General features: G+C 40.3%; 1 protein-coding gene and 1 long non-coding RNA gene across 5 annotated transcripts in view; one reads left to right on the top strand and one right to left on the bottom strand.

Moving 5' to 3' along the window:
- The window catches only part of LOC132400779 (uncharacterized), a 52,476-nt gene extending 46,868 nt beyond the window's left edge, over positions 1-5,608 (top strand). Inside the window, exon 5 of the long non-coding RNA XR_009514363.1 lies at positions 5,116-5,608. This is a non-coding gene — a long non-coding RNA (uncharacterized LOC132400779). The remainder of the gene's footprint in view (positions 1-5,115) is intronic.
- LOC132400777 (signal-induced proliferation-associated 1-like protein 2) overlaps positions 1-19,318 on the bottom strand; it is a 503,978-nt gene that overhangs the window by 12,619 nt on the left and 472,041 nt on the right. For all 4 annotated transcript variants that reach the window (XM_059982129.1, XM_059982126.1, XM_059982128.1 and 1 more), the window contains one exon: positions 7,135-7,258. In XM_059982129.1, coding sequence (XP_059838112.1) covers positions 7,135-7,258 — 124 coding nt within the window. The remainder of the gene's footprint in view (positions 1-7,134; positions 7,259-19,318) is intronic.

Here is a 19,318-nt window from a genome sequence, read left to right as displayed (position 1 = left end):
TCACATTTGGGTCTGAAATTCTTCAGTTTCTATTTTGGCAAGCTTCTGTGTGCTGACATTATCACGTACCCACAATTAAAAGTAAATAGATTATTATCAAGTTAGTAAAATCAAGATAGAAACTTTAACTTAATAACTAAGAATCTATAGTCCACCGTTTTTCTGGGAATCAAGGTAACTGGGTTGCTCCTCTAGTATTAGGAATCATTTGCAAGGTCCAAGTATAAAAACTACACAACAGTCCTAAAGTACACAGTGTTCAAACTGAATTTGTTCTCAATTCTGCTGAACACTGGGCACTGAATAATCTATTCTGAATAAACATTAAAGATAAACTAGTTTTTATAATGGCATCTCTAATGCACCTAAAGTTTGTTTTTCCTCAAAGGGATCAAACTATATACTCAAGAATGTTTTGAATAAATGTCATCAGAATTATTTATATCCAAATATAATAAAAAGATTTTTTCCCCTTTGGAAAGGACAACTTTAAGGATAAAGCATGAAATGTTGACTGTTTACTCTTTTCCCTGGATGCTGCCTGACTGGTTGAGTTCCTCCAGCATTTTGTGTGTTGCTTGGATTTCAGCATCTGCAGATTTTCTCGTGTTTGTAGATAAAGAAACTGGCAACACTCACTGGAGAAGACTTAAAAATTCTATTAGTAAGGTAAATGAAGCTGACGAAAATGAAAACATTCTAGGTAGCAGGCATGCCAAGTCAGTGCACAGTTCTCTTCATGATTACCTATCATGATAGGTACAGAACTATTGCATTAGAACATAGAACATTACAGCACAGTGTAGACCCTTTGGCCCACAATGTTGCACCAGCCCTTTAACTGACTCTATAATCAGTCTATTCCTTCCCTCCTACATAGCATGCATGAGTCTATCTAAGAGTTTCTTACACACCCTTAATGCATCTGCCTATACACCACTCCTGGCAAGGTGTTTCACGCATCTACCATTCTCTGTGGGGTAAAAAAAGCTAGCTCTGACATTCTCCTATACTTTCCTCCAATCACCTTAAAATTATGCCCCTTCATAATAATTCTTGTTTTTCTAATTCTCACAACAACCAACCTAATATTGTTCATCGGCTATGTCCACCAAATTAAATGCAGATCAGTGACCATAAGGAACAACATTGCAATTGTCCTCTTTGTGGCCAGCAGAGGGGACCCTTCTCCGGTGTAGACTCTTTTTAGTTTACCTTTCAAGAATGGAAATATTTAGCTCCAGCATACTATTTTGTAAGGTGGAAGATTTATTTTCAAATCATCCCACCACATAGCCTAAACCCAATAGGAAAGACATCACTTACCCAAGAAATAAATCAAGTTATTTTGTTCACATGTTATGAATTAGTAGTGGATAATGAAGGAAAAACTGCTGGATCTGGTGACTCTTCCTTGGTCAGCTGATTCACTGTTTTGCAACAGGATAATTGTGCCATACAATGAAACATGCACCATTGTACTTCGGCACTCAGTTAGCCTGTCCCTCCTTTTAATGTTGTATTTCTGATTAAATATATTGTGAGGTCAATTGAACGTTAAATATTATGGGTCAGAAGTTTAATTGGTAGGTGTCGTAAATTTTCTGCCTCAGATTTTAAAAAGAAAGCATGAAATGGCTGCCTCTGTTAAAATATATTTTTGACATTTTGAAGCAATGATGTGTTAAGTGTGGTAGACAAAAAATGTCATGAGTTTAAAAAAAGCAAGAGCAAATGAGGTGAGTGAGAACAAGAATATAGAGATTGATGGTCATAAATAAGACAGGGTTATTCCAGCTCACCTGCCACCAACTTTAAATTCCTCAGTGTTATCATTTCAGAGGATCTGTCCTGGGGCCAGCACATAAGGGTCACTATGAAGAAAGCCTGGCGGTGTTTCTACTTTCTTAGAGGTGTGCGAAGATTTGACATGTCATCTAAAATTTTGACAAACTTTTATAGGTGTGTGGTGGAGAGTACATTGACTGATTGCATCACCACTTGGTATAGAAACACCAATGCCCTTGAATGGAAAAGCCTACAAAATGTTGTGGATACAGCACAGTCCACCATGGGTAAAGCTTTCACCATCATTGAGCACATCTACATGGAGTACTGTTGCAGGAAAGCAGCATTCATCATCAAAAGCTCCACCATCCAGGCCACTCTCCCTTCTTGCTGCTGCCATCAGGAAGAAGGTACAGGAGCCTCAGGATTCACACCACCAGGTCATGGAACAGCTTCTACTCCTTAACCAACAAGCTCTTTAACCAGAGGGGATAATATCACTCAATTTCACTCACCCCATCACTGAACTACAGTCTTACTTTCATGGACCTTTTATCTCATGTTCTTGATATTTATTGCGTGCTTTCTTATCTATCTATCTATCTATCTAACTATTAATTAATTAATTAACTTTATATCTGAGTTTGGTGTCTTTGGCACATTGATTGTTTGTCCATGCTGTTGGATAATTTCATTAATTCTATGGTGTTTTCTATATTTACTGTGAATGCCTACAATAAAATGAATCACAGGGTTGTATATGGTGACAAATATGTACTTTGATAATAAATTTACTTTAAACTTTGAACCAAACCCAAGAAATTTGTGAAAGACCAAACCTATGATAAGCTCATTCAGAAAGTCAGGAGACATGGGATCCAGGGAAATTTGGCTGTGTACATTCAGAACTGGTTTGCTGTTAGAAGGCAGAGAGTAGTAGCTGATGGAAGTGTATTCTGCCTGGAGGTCTGTGACTAGTGGTGTTCTTGAGAGATCGGTTCTGAGACCTCTGCTCTTTGTGATTTTCATAAATTACGGATGAGGAAGTGGAAAGGTGGATTAGTAAGGCTGCAGATGACAAATATTGGTAGTGTTGTGGATAGTGTGCAAAATTGTCTTAGTTTACAATGGGACATCGATAGGATACAGAGCTTGGCTGAGAAGTGGCAAGTGGACTTCAATCCAGAAAACTGTGTATACACTCTGAATAATTGAAGACAGAGTACAAGGTTAATGACAGAATTCTTAGCAGCGTAGAGGACCAAAGGGATCTCGGGGTTCACATCCATAGATCCCTCAAAGTTGCCACACAAGTTGATAGGGTGGTTAAGATGGCATATGGTGTGTTGGCCTTCATTAGTCAGGGTATTGAATTCAAGAGCTGTGAAGTACATTGAAGCTCTTTAAACTCTGGTTTATACCACACTTGGAATATTGTGTTCAGTTCTACTTACTTCATTATAGGAGGATATGGAAGCTTTAGAGAGAGTGCAGAGGAGATTTACCAGAATGTTGCCTGCATTAGAGAGCATGTTTTATGACGAAAGGTTAAGCAAGTTAGGGCTTTTCCCTTTGGAGCAAAGGAAGATGAGAGGTGAGTTGATAGACGTGTAGGAAATGATAAGAGTCATTGATAGAGTGGACACCCAGCACCATTTGCCTACATTGGAAATGGCTAATACAAGAAGGCAAAATCTTAAGGCAAGTGGAGTAAAATTTAAGGGTGACGTCAGAGATGTTTTTTTTTAATACAGAGAATGATGGATGTGTAGAATGCCCTTCTGGGTGTTATGATAGAAGCAGATACATTTAGACATTTAAGACTCTTAGATGGACACATGTACAAAAGAATTATGGAGAGCTATTTGAGAGGGAAGAGTTAGATTGATCTTGGAGGAGGCTAAAAGGATGGCACAACATTGTGATTGTATTGCTCTATGTTCTAAACTCATTGGTTGCATGGTACAGAAACAGTGGAGACACTTGTGATTGCAACAATCAATCTCTTTTAATTAGTGCAGATCAGTCATGACGTAGAGAGAGGAAAACCCAAGTAGTGAAAATTTGTGGGAACCAGATATCCACAGACTCCTGTACTTCCTCAAGCACGGACAATGTCATGTTTCAAATTATTCCTATAATGGATCTCATTGTGTTAATTTCCTACAAAAATCTATCTAATTTGCATTGAACAAATCAATACTGTTTCCACCATCTCTGTAGGGAGTCTGTTCCTCAGTTATTCATTCACTAATTTACTGTATTTGCTGATTACTCTTAATTCTGCCTCCCACTTTAACTGCAGTGTGTGTCCTTTCACTCCACTGTTCTGGATGAGGTCAAACTGTCTGCTCTGGTTGACCATATCCAGTCTTTTACAAATCTAAATAACATTAATTCTTTTACCCCTCAACCTCTTTTCTAGTGAAATGCACTTAATTTACATAATCACTCTGCATAACCCACTACTCACAATAAAATTTACAAATATCGACAGCAACACAGGCCTTCATTGACACTTACACATAATTCAAACTGAGGACCCAATTTTAAAAGAATATGTATTTTAGAATTTAAGGCAACATTCACCATAACTACATATAAACCTAAAACAGCTCTTGATGAAGAGTCAATGCATTACTATAGGATTAAAATTAAATCCAAATCAATAAGCTATTTACTGAATCAAGGTCAAAATTAATGAAAAACTACGAGTAACAATGATTGCAGAAAACTCAACCACAAGCTTATTATGATCTGTTCAAGTACCACACAAAGGCATCCGTCAATATGTTTCAGTGTTAAAAGTGCAATTGCCTGATACCATTGATAGATGAATTATTGTTACATAAAACCAACATTACAGCCAACTTCAGCATGAATTGGCAATGTGCCCTTTTCTACCTGACTTCTGATGGATCCCTCGATGTTGGGTCAATGCCAAAGAGCAGATCACTTAAGACTGTCTTTTGAGGATGAAAGAGTCAGAAAACACCATTAAACAAAAAAAAATGCAAACATCACTCTCTTGAAAATACAATAAAGCCAATCAAGAGCATTGGGTTAGCACAAATATGGAGCAATCTATGTAGTGAGATTGGAATATATAAGATTATGGATAGGGAAGATGGTCAAAATATTTTTTTCCCATGATGGGGATATCAAAGAGGAAATGAGTGAGAGGAGGCACACAGAAAATACTGGAGGAACGCAGCAGGAACTCTGAGTCCTGATAAATGGCCTTTGCCCAAAATGTTGACTCTTTATTTCTTTCCATCGATGCTGCCTGACCTCCATCATTTTGTGTGTGTTGCTCTGGATTTCCAGCATCTGCAGAATCTCGTGCATAAGGTGAGAGGAAGAAGTTTCAAAGAGGATGAGAAGTATTTTATTTTGCACAGAGAGTGGTTAATTACTGGAGCATTTTGCCTGAGGAAATAGGTGAAACCAGATACAACTTCGGCTACATCCACACTGGACTGGATAATTTTGAAAACGCCGGTTTCATGTAAAAACGATAGGCATCCACACTATGCATTTTTGAAAATATCTCTATCCACACTGAAACAGAGATTTCGGCGAATCTCCTCCTCCTGCGCATACGCTGGACACATCTACCGAAAACAAGCAACATATTTGGTGTCGAATCTCACCGTAAAAGTGTGTGTTTGTGTAGTTACAGACTAGAAAAACTTAAAATGACGGACAGCTGTTGGCTCTCGCGCAGGAGAACTCAAAACTAAAAAAAAGAAATACTGGAGCGTACGGAAGCAACCGACAGAATTCACGGACTGTAAGACCCGGCTGACAATGAACACTGAAAAACTGACTAACTCTGTTGCATTAATAAAGCACCTTGTTAAATGTATAAAACATGTCTGCATCAGTGTTATCTTGTATTTCCATGCAATGTTACATTAGGCTGTTACACATCTATTGTCAGAGAAGTACTTGCATAAATAGCTAAACCACCATTTTAGGAACAAGGACAGAAAACGGCAAAGTGAGTACAGTATGCTTATTTATTCAGTAAGTTATGGGTCAAAGTATTTGGTGAGTACATTTCTAACTCTTCTGGCTTCAGTCTCGTTGCTGTCTGTTCTGAAATTGTTAGGTTGCGTTCAAGAAAACAATGAAATAGCACGCTGCCGTCTGTCAGCGTTTTCATAAGTCTCCGGTTACTCCATCCACACTGATCTGCCCGAGTAGTGTTTTCAAAAATACACACCCTGGAAAGCGTTTCTGAAAAGCTCCGGTTTTGGAGGACGAAAACACCATTTTAATGTGGATGGAGGGTAAAAACGAAGAGAAAAAGCTTCGGTTATGGATTTATCCGGTGTAGTGTGGATGTAGCCTTAAAGAGCCACAGGGAGACACTTGAATAGGCAAGATATTGGAGAATGTGGTCCTAATGTGGGCAAATGGGATTAGTGATGTTTGATAGCTCTGGGCCTGTACTCATTGGAGTTTAGAAGAATGGGGGGGGGGGGGGTTTGATTTCATTAAAACCTATTGAATATTGAAAACTTTAGCTGGAGCGGATATTTCCTATAGTGGGGGTGTTTAGGATCAGAGGCCACAGAATCAGAATAGAAGTACATCCCTTTTAAATAGCAATGAGGAAGAAATTATTTAGACAGAGGGTGGTGAATCTGTGGAATTCATTGCCACTAATGGCTGTGGAGGCTAAATCATTGGGTATATTTAAACAGAGATTGATAGGTTCTTGATTAGTAGGGGAGTCAAAAATTACAAGAGGAAGGCTGGAGAATGGGGTTGAAAGGGGTAATTAATCAGCCATGATGGATTGGTGGAGCAGACTTGACAGGCCGAATGGCCAATTTTTTGCTCCTATGTTTTATGATCTTACTGAGTATAAGGTATAAATCTTTCTTTAGCTTCCTTCCACACTTAATCTAAATGCTCGATTAGATTAGATTAGATAAACTTTATTTGTCACATGTTCATTGAAGCATTCAAACATTGAAATGTGTTGTTTGCATCAACAACCAAAACAGTCTGGGAATGTGCTGAACCTGCAAGTGTCACCATGCTTCTGGCACCAACATTGCATGCCTACAACTTATTAACCCAAACCTGTACATCTTTGGAATGTGAGAGGAAACCCACATGGTCACAGGGAGAAGGTACAAACTCCTTATACACAGAATTGATCAACAATGTTACAGCTTGCACTGTAAAATGTTACCCTAACTGCTTTGCTACTGTGCTGCCCTTATTTTATATAAAGCAAGAGAAGAATGCATCAGACCTTGGCTCTGGTTCATCAAAGTTTCAAGCAAGATTACTGTAGTTAACAAGAAGATGACCTTCGGTTGTACTTACCCTGTATCATCAGCATGGTCCTTCCTGTCTGTTTGGCCAATGTGCAGAGATAATTCCTCAGCTCCCTCCATGCTTTGTGCTGACTGCATGTCATTCAGTGTGCAGAAGGAGGCTACTCTCTGGTCTGGCGGTATAGAAACAGAGATAGTTAGAGTACAGCACAAAGTGTCACATTCAGAGAGAAACAAAAATCTCTAGTGCTACAGCAGCTCAGTCAAGCAGGACAGCAAACCATGTAGTTACCTCACATTAACATTACTTCTTATTGGATGTGTTGGCTTTGGAGAGGGTCCAGAAGAGGTTCACAAGAATCATTTTGGAAATGAAAATGTTAATGTATGAGCAGCGTATGATGGTTCTGAACCTGTACTTACTGAAGTTCAAAAGCATGAAGGGGGATCTCATTGAAACTTGAATATTAAAAGGCCTAGATAGAGTGGACGGGGAGAGGATATTTCCTATAATGGGGGAGTCAAAGACCGGAAGATACAGCCTCAGAATATGAGGATGTTCCTTTAGGAAAGAGATGAGGAAGAATTTCTTTAGCCAGGGGTGAGTAAATCTGTAGAATTCATTGCCACAGATGGATATATTTAATGTGAAGGTTATTAGATTCTTGATTCATAAGGGCATCATAAAGGGAGAAGGCAGGATAATGGGGTTGAGAGGGATAATAAATCAGCCATGATAGAGTGGCAAAGCAGACTTGATGGGCCAAGTAGCCTAATTCTGCTCCTATTGTTTTATGGTCTTATTCTGTGAATGCCAAAGGCAGGTTAGTGACATTCACAAAACATTCAATTCAAATCACTCCAAGAACTGAAGGATTTTGCATCAAATGCTATAAGATAAAGCAGTGGACATCAAAACTCTCAAAAGCTCACTTGCTTTTTGACAGTTACATCCAGAGGCTAGCTCTGAGTTCATGTGTCCACACATATCAGAGATAACTGACATATCCATTCTGATCAGCTGCTTCTAATTGGAAACAGAGGCTGTTCTTACTTAAGCCTCCAAAGTCCATCAGAATCCAGATAGATATTTTAGACAGAACTGCCCTTTTGCTTCATCTATCCACACCGTTCAGCCACAAAACTGGCACCACATTCATGTCACAAAAAACTGCAAAGTCCCAAGCCATGTCCATGACATGTGAAAGTGAACAGGCCTGATAGGGTTAAAGACTGAAATTAAAATTAAAGCAACCCTATGCCCTTTCTCATGGCACCCACAGACTCCTGTTTACACATACACACAAAGGAACATTCCCGAGTAAGCAGTTGAAGTATGACAGCATTTCCAATGAAAGGCTCTATAGCTTCATAATAAGATGCCCTCAGGGTCACCTAATTATACCAGGAGGTTGATAGACCCAAGTTGGTTGCAAACAAACTATCTTGAAATTAGGAAGCATAAACAGTTGAAAATATCATCACATAGCCGACAAAAATCAATCATTTAGTAATTTAGCCTAAAGCAAACTATCAAAACTCACTTAAAAATGATTAAACCAGAATTCTTCTACTGCCTCTGAGAATTGTGGCCAATAAGATAAATTTGTAATCATATTCTTTACCTCATACAGAGTTATCACTGCTCAAACTCCCTCACACAAACCTGCAGTCTCCTTGTGGACTTCCCATTGTTCCTCCTACGGTTTCCTCACAGACTTACTGCTATTCCTTTACAGTCTCCTCACTGATCTCACCACTGAGCTTTAGATTAGATCAGATTAGCTTTATTTGTTACACACAATGAAATGCGTTTGTAGATTCTGGGCAGCCTGCAAGTGTCATCATGCTTCTGCGCCAACATAGAATGGCCACAAATTTCTAAACCTAACCATACGTCTTTGAAATGTGGGCAGAAACCGTAGCACCCGGAGGAAGCCCATGGGGTCCTATGGAGAGAACATACAAACTCCTTTAAAGTGGCAGAAACTGAATCCTAATCAGTGATCACTTGTGTTATGTTAACTGCTATGCTCCAATACTGTCTGGCCTCAGGGACCTCGTGCTGCTCTCAGTCTTCTTGAATTTTGTGTGCTTCCTCATTTAGTCTTTTCACTGCCTAAATACCCCCCGCCCCCAAGACCTAACAACAGATCTCTCACAGGCATTTGAGCTCCATCCTTGGCATCCACCTGAACACAAACTCAGCTAACCAAACTTCTGCATCTTGTCCCGCACCAACATTACTCCTCCATCACTACTTGCCTCAATGAACGACACCAATTCTCTATACAAGTTCTGTTTATTCTTTTACAGATCCATCAATGGACTGAACTTTGCACTAAAATTGACTTTTATTTGTTCTAATTGCTTCCTTGTTAAACAATGTGTATCATTTATGTTTTTCTTGTGAATGATACTTGCATGATGTTATGTACCTGTGATACTGTCGTAAGTTTTTGATTGCCCTGTGTACTTGTGCATATAACAATGAACTTGACTTTGAGCCATTCTTCCACTCCCACTTCCCTGCAAGACAACCCTGGGTCTTGACTCTGCATGGCTTTGCTCCTTGCAGCTGACTTCTTGTCTGCCTCCCCGTAAAACACTTCATACCATTGTTAAACTGTCTTCTGTGACTCTCTCCCTGACTTATCCATCCCTAGCCCCATGGTTCAGTCCACCTCTGGGCATCTTCCACTTCTCCACAACTACTACAGTAATTGTGGCTTAAATGAAAAATTCAGTAACACTTAACCTATGAATTATATAAAGTGACAGCATGAGGGAAGTGGCTTGGGTCCAGTGGAAATGTATAGTTCAAAAGGAATTTCATGAGTCTGTCCTGAATCTCATTATTTAATACAGTAAAAGGAGATTATATATTCAAACTCATTTGTGATTTGTATACAGTAAACATTAATCCCTTTGACCCTACTCACTTCAACCAACACAAGTGATAGGAACAGATTACCACCGAAGGTTTTGTTAAAAATGTAAGGATTACTATGGTCAACATGGTAGCATATCAGTTAGCATAATGCTTTACAGTCCCAGCTATCAGGGTTTGATTTCTGCTGCTGTCTGTAAGAAGATCGCACGCTCTTCCTGTGACCGCGTGGGTTTCCTCTCACATTTCAAACACAAATGGGTGAGTTGTTGACGTCAGAGGCATGGTGACACTTACGTGCTCTCCCCAGCATATCATAGGACTGCGTTGGTCATTGACGCGAAATGACACATTTGACTGTATGTTTCAATATACATGTGAGAAATAGAGCTAATCTTTATACCTTTACCTTAATAAACTTCATAGTCTGATATATAACAATGTGGAAAGGATTTAGAAGCAACACACAAACAATATGTTTCTGCCAGTCGGAACTTGCTAAATTAATCCAGAATTAATCATTTTTACATCAGAAGTTTGCCTAGGCTCATCATTACCTTTGCTACCATAAGAGATCGTATACAGCAAAGTGATTGAAAATAAAAATGCAGCTTCATGCATGGAATGCCAGAAAGGTCAGAAGTCATATCCTGGGAGATGATCTTTGTTGACAGAATGAATGTGAAATATGCAGAGTTAAAAAAAAGGATTAGAACTGATTATTCTGGGCACAACAGGCCTTGATGGAACTAAAACAAATTAAGTAACAGGCTACTGATCTAACAAAGGGCCATCATCACCGTATCAAACATGCGTGTCTTTTAAGAAGGAACCCAAGTTTGGGATGCTTCTAGTTTTCAAATAAACCAGTTTCAGTTTCAATGCTACTTTGCTAGCTGGCGGCTATTTTCAATGCTTAAGCAAAGTGGAATATTTTAAAGAGAACTTGAATTGTTTTAATATTCAGAGAAAGCTTACAATCTTTCCATACTATGTAGTTAATGCATTACTCAATAATATCAAGATAGTTCTATAAATAATGCTTGATTTGGGCAAAACTAATGATCACTTCAATTATCATCAATAGAAATGAGCAGCATTTATTGTTTTTTAATTAACTAGGAAAAATAAGTCAAGTGAAGACATTTAGGGGGTGTATTTTGTGTATAAAGCCAGATAAGTTGTAATGATTCTCACAGTTAATCACCTTCTAATAACCACAGTAATAGAAAGATTAACTTTATTAAGCTAATCTTTCTAAATAAAGACTGGGCAATAAAGTATATAGAAGTACGAAACATGTGGAAGTGTACTTCTGACCACTCAGCTTTGACACAGAAAGGAGAAAACTGATATCGAAAGATGTGTTTCTCCAGCATTTTGTGCCAGCTTGTACTCCTCCCTCCTTTATCCACCTTCTTATTCTGGACTCGGCTCCCTTCCTTTAAGGTCCAAAATCTTGACTGTTTATTCCCCTCCATAGATGCTGCCTGACCTGCTGAGTCCCTCCAGCCTTTTCTGTGTGTTGTCAAAAGACATATTGATAAGTATCCAAAACTGTAATGCCTTGCCTCAATTACAGACACATTATGTGCCTTGTGGTTTATCCATCCCCAATATCAAAAACCAGGGGACAAGATCTGGATCATCACAGAAATCTGAATTGAGTTTATGGTTCAGCAACAGGTACTTTCACACTACATCAGACAACGCTTTCTCATTCTTTTGCAGTTGTGGAAAAAAGTGCACGTCACACCTCTACAGAACATGGTATAAAACTAAGGCACAATATGCATAAATGATCATCACATAAATGAGCATCATACAAAGGGGGTCAGAGTGTGTCACTGAACAGCTGCAATACAATTTATTATTCATGCTGAATCAGTCCATTCAAGTTTCTTTTTGGGCCTCTCAACTTTAAGCTTTATTATATAAGGGCATGTGGACATTGCTGCCGAAGAATTTATTGCCTGACTTTGGAAAGGTGCCAATGAGACATCTTCATAATGAGACATCTGCAGGCTACACACTCATGTTTAACAGGTTGGGACATGCAAATTTCTTACAGGGCTTGACAGGGTCAATCCAAGAATGATTTTAACTTTGTCAGAATCCTGTGTCTAGAACCAGGGTTCACAAATCTCAAAATATGTGTTCAGGACACAGAGATGAGAAAATTTGCTTCATATATCAAAACATTCAGTGAAATGCATTGTTTGTGTCAATGACCAACACAGACCAACGCTGCATATCCACAGCTCACTAACCTTTACTAATCTCTGTCTTTGGAATCTGGGAGGAAACTTCTACACTTTATTCTGCATTGTTATTATTTTACCTTATTTTAGCTCAATACACTGTGGATCTGTATGAACAGCATGCAAGACAAACTTTTTACTGTATCAATAATAAACCAATACCAAGTCAAGAGGTATGTGTGGAGAATTCAATACTTAACTATTGCCTGTCAATTTAATTCTCCACTCTGATCTCTCTGTTCCTGATTTCATAACACTACTCCAATAAGGTCCAAAGCTCAATGAACAGTGTTTTATCTTCCAGTCAGGCACACATAGCCCTCAGGACTCGGTTCAAATTCACCAATTTCAGATAATCATTGGAGTCTACTGTGCGCTGGCTAGTGGCATAGTGGCATCAGCACTGGACTTTGGGGTGGAAGGTCCCGAGTTCAAATCCAGCCAGCTCCTGTGCACGCTTTCTATCTGTGCTGGGTTGAGCGTCAAGTTAGCAACTCGACCTTGTAAAAAAGTTGATGGCCTATACTCTCTTCTCTTCTCTTTCTGTTGGAGCCTACTGTATGTCCAAATGTCAACAGAAGAGCTGAAATTCAGAAAAGATGTGAAAATAGCAACTCTTAACATCAAAGCAGCATACTTAACCACTTGGTAGGGACATGTTATATTTCCCAAGCCTAAATATGGCACAAGCCTTGGAATTGGAATATTACTGCCAAAGGTATAGTGACAATCTTCAGTGATGGATACCTTATGGTTGACAGCCCAGAGTTCACACCTAATGCCACACGAAGGCCACAATTTGATTTTCAGTGGTAGAGGGGCAGGCTGATGTTCCATACGTAACATAGCATTAATTAATAGATGCCTATATACTCAGTGGTAGGTATGAGCCTGGAAGAATCTTCAAGGGGGTCAATGATGAGCTGTTTGTTGGAGTTAGATATCCTTATGGAAAGCATTATTTTATAAGTAATTTATTATCATGCTTGCCTGACAATTGCCCCTTAAGGCACTCTGATGATATCAATTTATCTCTTGACTACTGTTAACATGCAGACCCAAGGTGAGTAGAATCTACAGGTATGCCACTGCTGCTCTTTTTTCAATTGTGTGCAACTAAACAAGCTGTCGCTCACTGACAAAACTCTGTTTGACATAGTCCCATAGAGACTTTCCCAATTGAGGCCATTATGAATTACATTGTGAATTGGATTTTGTATGTTCTGTGTTGTGAGATCTGTGCTTATGTAGAAATTGCATTGTTCAGGTAGATGAGGTCTCAAAAATAAGTATACCGTTTTGGATACTGTTAGTGGGGATGACCTACCAGGAACAAGCTGCAGTGGTCCTGTCTCTGGCACTGAGGTTGGACCCTTGACTAGGAAGGGGAGGAGGGGAGAGAAGAGAGCGGTATTGATAGGGGATTCTATAGTCAGTGGGGTAGATAGGAGATTTTGTGGGGAAGATCGGGAGTCTCAGGTGGTATGTTGCTTCCCTGGTGCCGGGATCCGAGACATCTCAGATCGGGTGCAGGATATTCTCGAGAGGGAGGGCAAGAATCCAAATGTTGTGGTCCATGTAGGGACCAATGACGTGGGTAGGATGAGTGAGGGGGTCCTGCGTAGGGAGTTCAGGGAGTTAGGTGCGAAGCTGAAGAGCAGGACCTCCAGGGTAACAATCTCAGGATTGCTACCTGTGCCATGTGCAGGTGAGACAAGGAACAGAAGGATTATAAAGATTGGCTGAGAGGATGGTGCAGGAGGGAGGGCTTCTGGTTTGTAGATAATTGGGCTTTGTTCCAGGGAAAATGGGATCTGTTCCGAAGGGATGGTTTACACCTGAACTGAACGGTACTAACATTCTTGCAGGGAAGTTTGCTAGTGCTTCTTGGGGGGGGGGGGGGGTTTAAACTAAATTTGCAGGGGGCAGGGATCTGGAATGTGAGAGAGGATAGCGAGAGGAAGAATAAAGGACAGGTGGGGACTACACGGTTCCGGAATATTAAGTGCGTAGTTGAGGAAGGTGAGGCAGAACAAGTGATAAGGAGGACTCATGTACAGAGGGGTGGTCTGATGGAACATGGAGTTAAATGTGTTGAAAGAATAAGTAAATTTAGGAAGGACAACAAAATTCTAGGGGCGTATAGCCCGATGGGAGTTCGGGGAGCTGGGTTAAGCACAATAGACAGCAATTCAAACAGAGAGAGGAGAAATGGGTTAAAAATTCTATATCTGAATGCACGAAGTGTCAGAAATAAGGCGGATGAGCTTGAAGCCCAGGTGCGAATGGGTAACTATGATGTTGTTGGGATAATGAAGACATGGCTGCAGGGAGATCAGACCTGGGAAATGAATGTACAAGGGTATACGTGCTATCGTAGGGACAGAAATGTGGGCAGAGGGGGTGGGGTGGCCCTGTTGGTGAGGAATGAGATTCAGTCCTTTGCAAGGGGGGGACATAGGGTCAGGAGAAGTGGAGTCTGTGTAGATAGAATTGAGGAACAGTAAGGGCAAAAGGACCCAAATGGGTGTTGTCTACAGGCCACCAAACAGTAGCATGGATATTGGGTGCAAGTTGAATAGGGAGTTAACATTGGCATGTGGCAAAGGTAATGTTGCAGTAGTTATGGGGGATTTCAACATGCAGGTGAACTGGGAGAATCAGGTTGGTGCTGGACCACAGGATAGGGAGCTTGTAGAGTGCCTACAGGATGCATTCTTGGAACAGCTTGTATGAGAGCCGACCAGGGACAAGACTATTCTGGATTTAGTGTTATGTAATGAACAGGGTTTGATAAGCGATCTTGCAGTAAAGGAGCCGTTAGGAGGTAGTGATCATAATATGATAAGCTTTTATCTGCAATTTGAGAAGGACAAGGGCAGATCGGAGGTGTCAGTGTTGCAGATGAACAGGGGAAACTATGGAGCCATGAGGGAGGAGCTGGCCAAAGTTGACTGGACGGATAGCCTAGCAGAAAAGACAGTGGAACAGCAATGGCAAGTATTCTTGGGAATAATGCACAAGGTGCAAAATCAGTTCATCCCCCAGAGAAGGAAAGATTCAAAGGGGGGAAGGGGCCACAGTGGTTGACAAAGGAAGTCAGAGATTGCATAGCATTAAAAAAAAGGAAATATGACAGAGCTAAGGTGAGTGGGAGAACAGATGATTGGGAAGTTTTTAAGGAACAACAGAACTTAACTAAAAAGGCAATACGGGGAGAAAAAATGAGGTATGAACGCAAGCTAGCCAGGAATATAAAAGAAGATAGCAAAAGCTTTTTTTTAGGTATGTGAGGAGAAAGAAGATAGTTAAGAACAATGTTGGGCCCTTGAAGAATGAATTGGGTGAAATTGTTATGGGAAACAGAGAAATGGCAGAAGAATTTAATGAGTACTTTAGATCTGTTTTCACTAAGGAAGACACAAGCAATGTCCCAGATGTATGGATAGGCCAAGGACATAGGGTAACAGAGGAAATGAAACAGATTTACATTCGGAAGGAAATGGTGATGAGAAAACTGATGGGACTGAAGGCTGACAAATCCCCAGGTCCAGATGGTCTGCACCCTAGGGTACTAAAGGAGGTGGCCCTGGAAATTGCGGATGCATTGGTAATCATTTTCCAATGTTCCTTAGGTTCAGGATCAGTTCCTGAGGATTGGAGAATGGCTAATGTTATCCCACTTTTTAAGAAAGGAGGAAGGGAGAAAACCGAGAACTATTGACCTGTTAGCCTGACATCGGTGGTGGGAAAGATGCTAGAGTTCATTAATAAGGATGAAATAGTGGCATATCTAGATAACAGTGATAGGATTGGGCCGAGCCAGCATGGATTTACCAAGGGTAACTCATGCTTGACTAATCTGTTGGAGTTTTTCGCGGATGTAACCAGGAAGTTAGATGGGGGAGATGTAGTGTACCTCGATTTTCAGAAGGGATTTGATAAGGTCCCACATAGGAGATTGGTGGGTAAAATCAAAGCTCAGGGCATCGGGGGGAAGGCATTGACATGGATAGAAAATTGGTTGGCAGATAGAAAGCAAAGGGTAGCAGTGAATGGGTGTTTCTTGGAATGGCAGTTGGTGACTAGTGGGGTGCCACAGGGCTCGGTATTGGGACCACAGCTGTTTACCATTTACGTTAACGATTTGGATGAAGGCATAGGAAATAACATCAGCAAATTTGCTGATGATACTAAGCTGGGTGGCAGTGTGACATGTGATGAGGATGTTAGGAGAATTCAGGGTGACTTGGATAGGCTGGGTGAGTGGGCAGATACATGGCAGATGGCGTTTAATGTGAATAAGTGTGAGGTTATCCACTTTGGGAGTAAGAACAGGAAGGCAGATTATTATCTGAACGGTGTAGGGTTGGGTAAGGGAGAAATACAAAGAGATCTCGGAGTCCTTGTTCATCAGTTACTGGAGGTGAATGAGCAAGTGCAGCAGGCAGTGAAGAAGGCTAATGGAATGTTGGTCTTTATTACAAAGGGAATTGAGTACAAGACCAAGGAAATCCTTTTGCATTTGTACAGAGCCCTGGTGAGACCACACCTGGAGTATTGTGTACAGTTTTGGTCTCCAGGGTTAAGGAAGGACATTCTGGCTGTAAAGGAAGTGCAGCGTAGGTTCACGAGGTTAATTCCTGGGATGTCTGGACTGTCTTACGCAGAGAGGTTAGAGAGACTGGGCTTGTACACACTGGAATTAAGGAGATTGCGAGGGGATCTGATTGAAACATATAAGATTATTAAGGGATTGGACAAGATAGAGGCAGGAAATATGTTCCAGATGCTGGGAGAGTCCAGTACCAGAGGGAATGGTTTGAGAATAAGGGGTCGGTCATTTAGGACAGAGTTATGGAAAAACTTCTTCTCCCAGAGAGTTGTGGGGGTCTGGAATGCACTGCCTTGGAAGATAGTGGAGGCCAATTCTCTGGATGCTTTCAAGAAGGAGCTAGATAGGTATCTTATGGATAGGGGAATCAAGGGATATGGGGACAAGGCAGGAACCGGGTATTGATGGTAATTGATCAGCCATGATCTCAAAATGGTGGTGCAGGCTCGAGGGGCTGAATGGTCTACTTCTGCATCTATTGTCTATTGTCTCTAGAGAAGAGAAATTGTGTGTCATGGTGGACATTCAGTACAGTCCATTTCTGTGTCCTTAGGATTGAACTCATCTGTGCAGTTAGCTGTGTTGACTCTATGTACAGCCTCAACACACTGAAGCAAAGTGTTCTGCAATCAAATAGACCAGAACAAGGCATTGGCGCCACAAAATGTGACTGCAAATATGTGAATAATACTGTTTCTAAAGATAAAAATTAGCTTTATTTGTCACATGTACAGTGAAATGCACTGTGTACATCAATGACCAACACATTCCGAGAATGTGCTGATGGCAGCCCAGAAGTGAGGCCATGGGTTAGGATTAGTAAATTATGACCATACTACATTGATGTCTCAGAAGCATGGCCCAGCACAACCTTGTTGATTCGATTTGACACAAAATGATGCTGTTCATTGTATGTTTTGATGTACATGTAAAAATATAACTAATCTTTAGATGAGGAAGTGAATTTCTGTCTGGCATTAGTGCTTTAACATCAGAAGCTTGTGAGTTTAAATGTTAATTAGGACTGTCAATGTGATGTGAGGTAGAAGTGCTGCTACGTAATGGGAGATATAATCCTTTCACTGATGGTGGATGGGAAGTGAATTAAAATTCTTCCTGAGTGTTCGGCTGATCTTGGTCATTAGCATGAATGGACATATCTGATTTTGTAACTGGAGAATCTGCAGTGTAGACTATTGGGACATCATTATTAAAAGATTTATCCCAAGTTCACAATAAGAAAAGCTCACATCCAACATTATTAGTTGTTCTGGAGGACTCACAGCACAGGTGTCCAGGTAGGAACTGAAGTAAGAATGTTACTTTTCTTGAGAAGAATTGCTAGAAACAAGGTTGCAACACTGCATGAGCTTCGGCTCAATGCTGAAGGCTCAATACTGTGAAACTCACCTTCGGAAATAATCAATAAATTTGAAGCTCTTTGGCACAAATTTTGTGGGGTTGGAAGAGAAATTTATAATTGTTTTCCTGAATTAGCTGCAGAACATTTTGCCTTCTCTGCCTGTCCTATAGGTACAGGAAAAGAAGCAGGGATCAATAAAAGCTGATGTGAAACAGGGTGAAAATATGTGGGCATTTACTTAGATATACCTGCCACATTTCAGAGATTTCCATCTGTTCTTTTGACTTTAAGATTTGGAAAATGTTGTAATGAAATAAAAAGTAAAAACATTCAACATTGTCCTGCAGCCTGTATTCCATTATCAAGGTCTGTATCTTAAGTACCAGCCTGTCAGATATCTTTACAGAAAGCATATTTATGAAGTCATCTATTGTAATGCTCACCTGACAACTGACCCTTACAGCTTAAGGCTCTTTGATAGTGCCAATTTTGGTTTTATTTTTAACATGCTGATCCAAGGTGGACAAAAACCCAGTTGTGCCACTGTAAATGCTCCTCACTTAAGCTTCTTTTCAATTATGTGCAATGAAATAAGCTGTAGTGTATTACTTATCCATGGCAACAATGAAAGGAAAGCCTAGACTGCATGTAGTCAAGTGTTTTAGGTAATCTGACTTGACAATCTGAATTTATCCAGAGCGGCACATAGGAAGAAAAAACTATATAGTGCTATTCACAACCTCTGAACACCCCAAACGCACTTAATGGCTAAGAAAAGATCTGTGAACTATGGCCACTGTTGTTATTTATGGGAGCAAATCAGGCACACCAAGGCCGAACAGAAAATAAAATGATTATAACCAGATGAGAATTTGAGGGATAACTATTTATTTATGTATTTATTTTTATTTAGTGATACAGTGTGGAGTAGGCCCTTTGAGCCACCCCAACCCAGCAGCCCTCGATGACCCCGTTTTAACCAAACAATATCACCAAACAATTTAAAATGACCAATTAACTTGTGCTAACCAGGTCTTTTGACTGTGAGAGTAAACTGAAGCATCAAGGGAAAACCCACACATTCCACTGGGAGGGCACACAGAG

This window comes from Hypanus sabinus, chromosome 10 (genome assembly GCF_030144855.1).
Source record: "Hypanus sabinus isolate sHypSab1 chromosome 10, sHypSab1.hap1, whole genome shotgun sequence".
NCBI lineage: Eukaryota > Metazoa > Chordata > Chondrichthyes > Myliobatiformes > Dasyatidae > Hypanus > Hypanus sabinus.
Note: the sequence above shows the minus strand (reverse complement) of the source record. Positions and strands in the feature narration are given on the sequence as shown.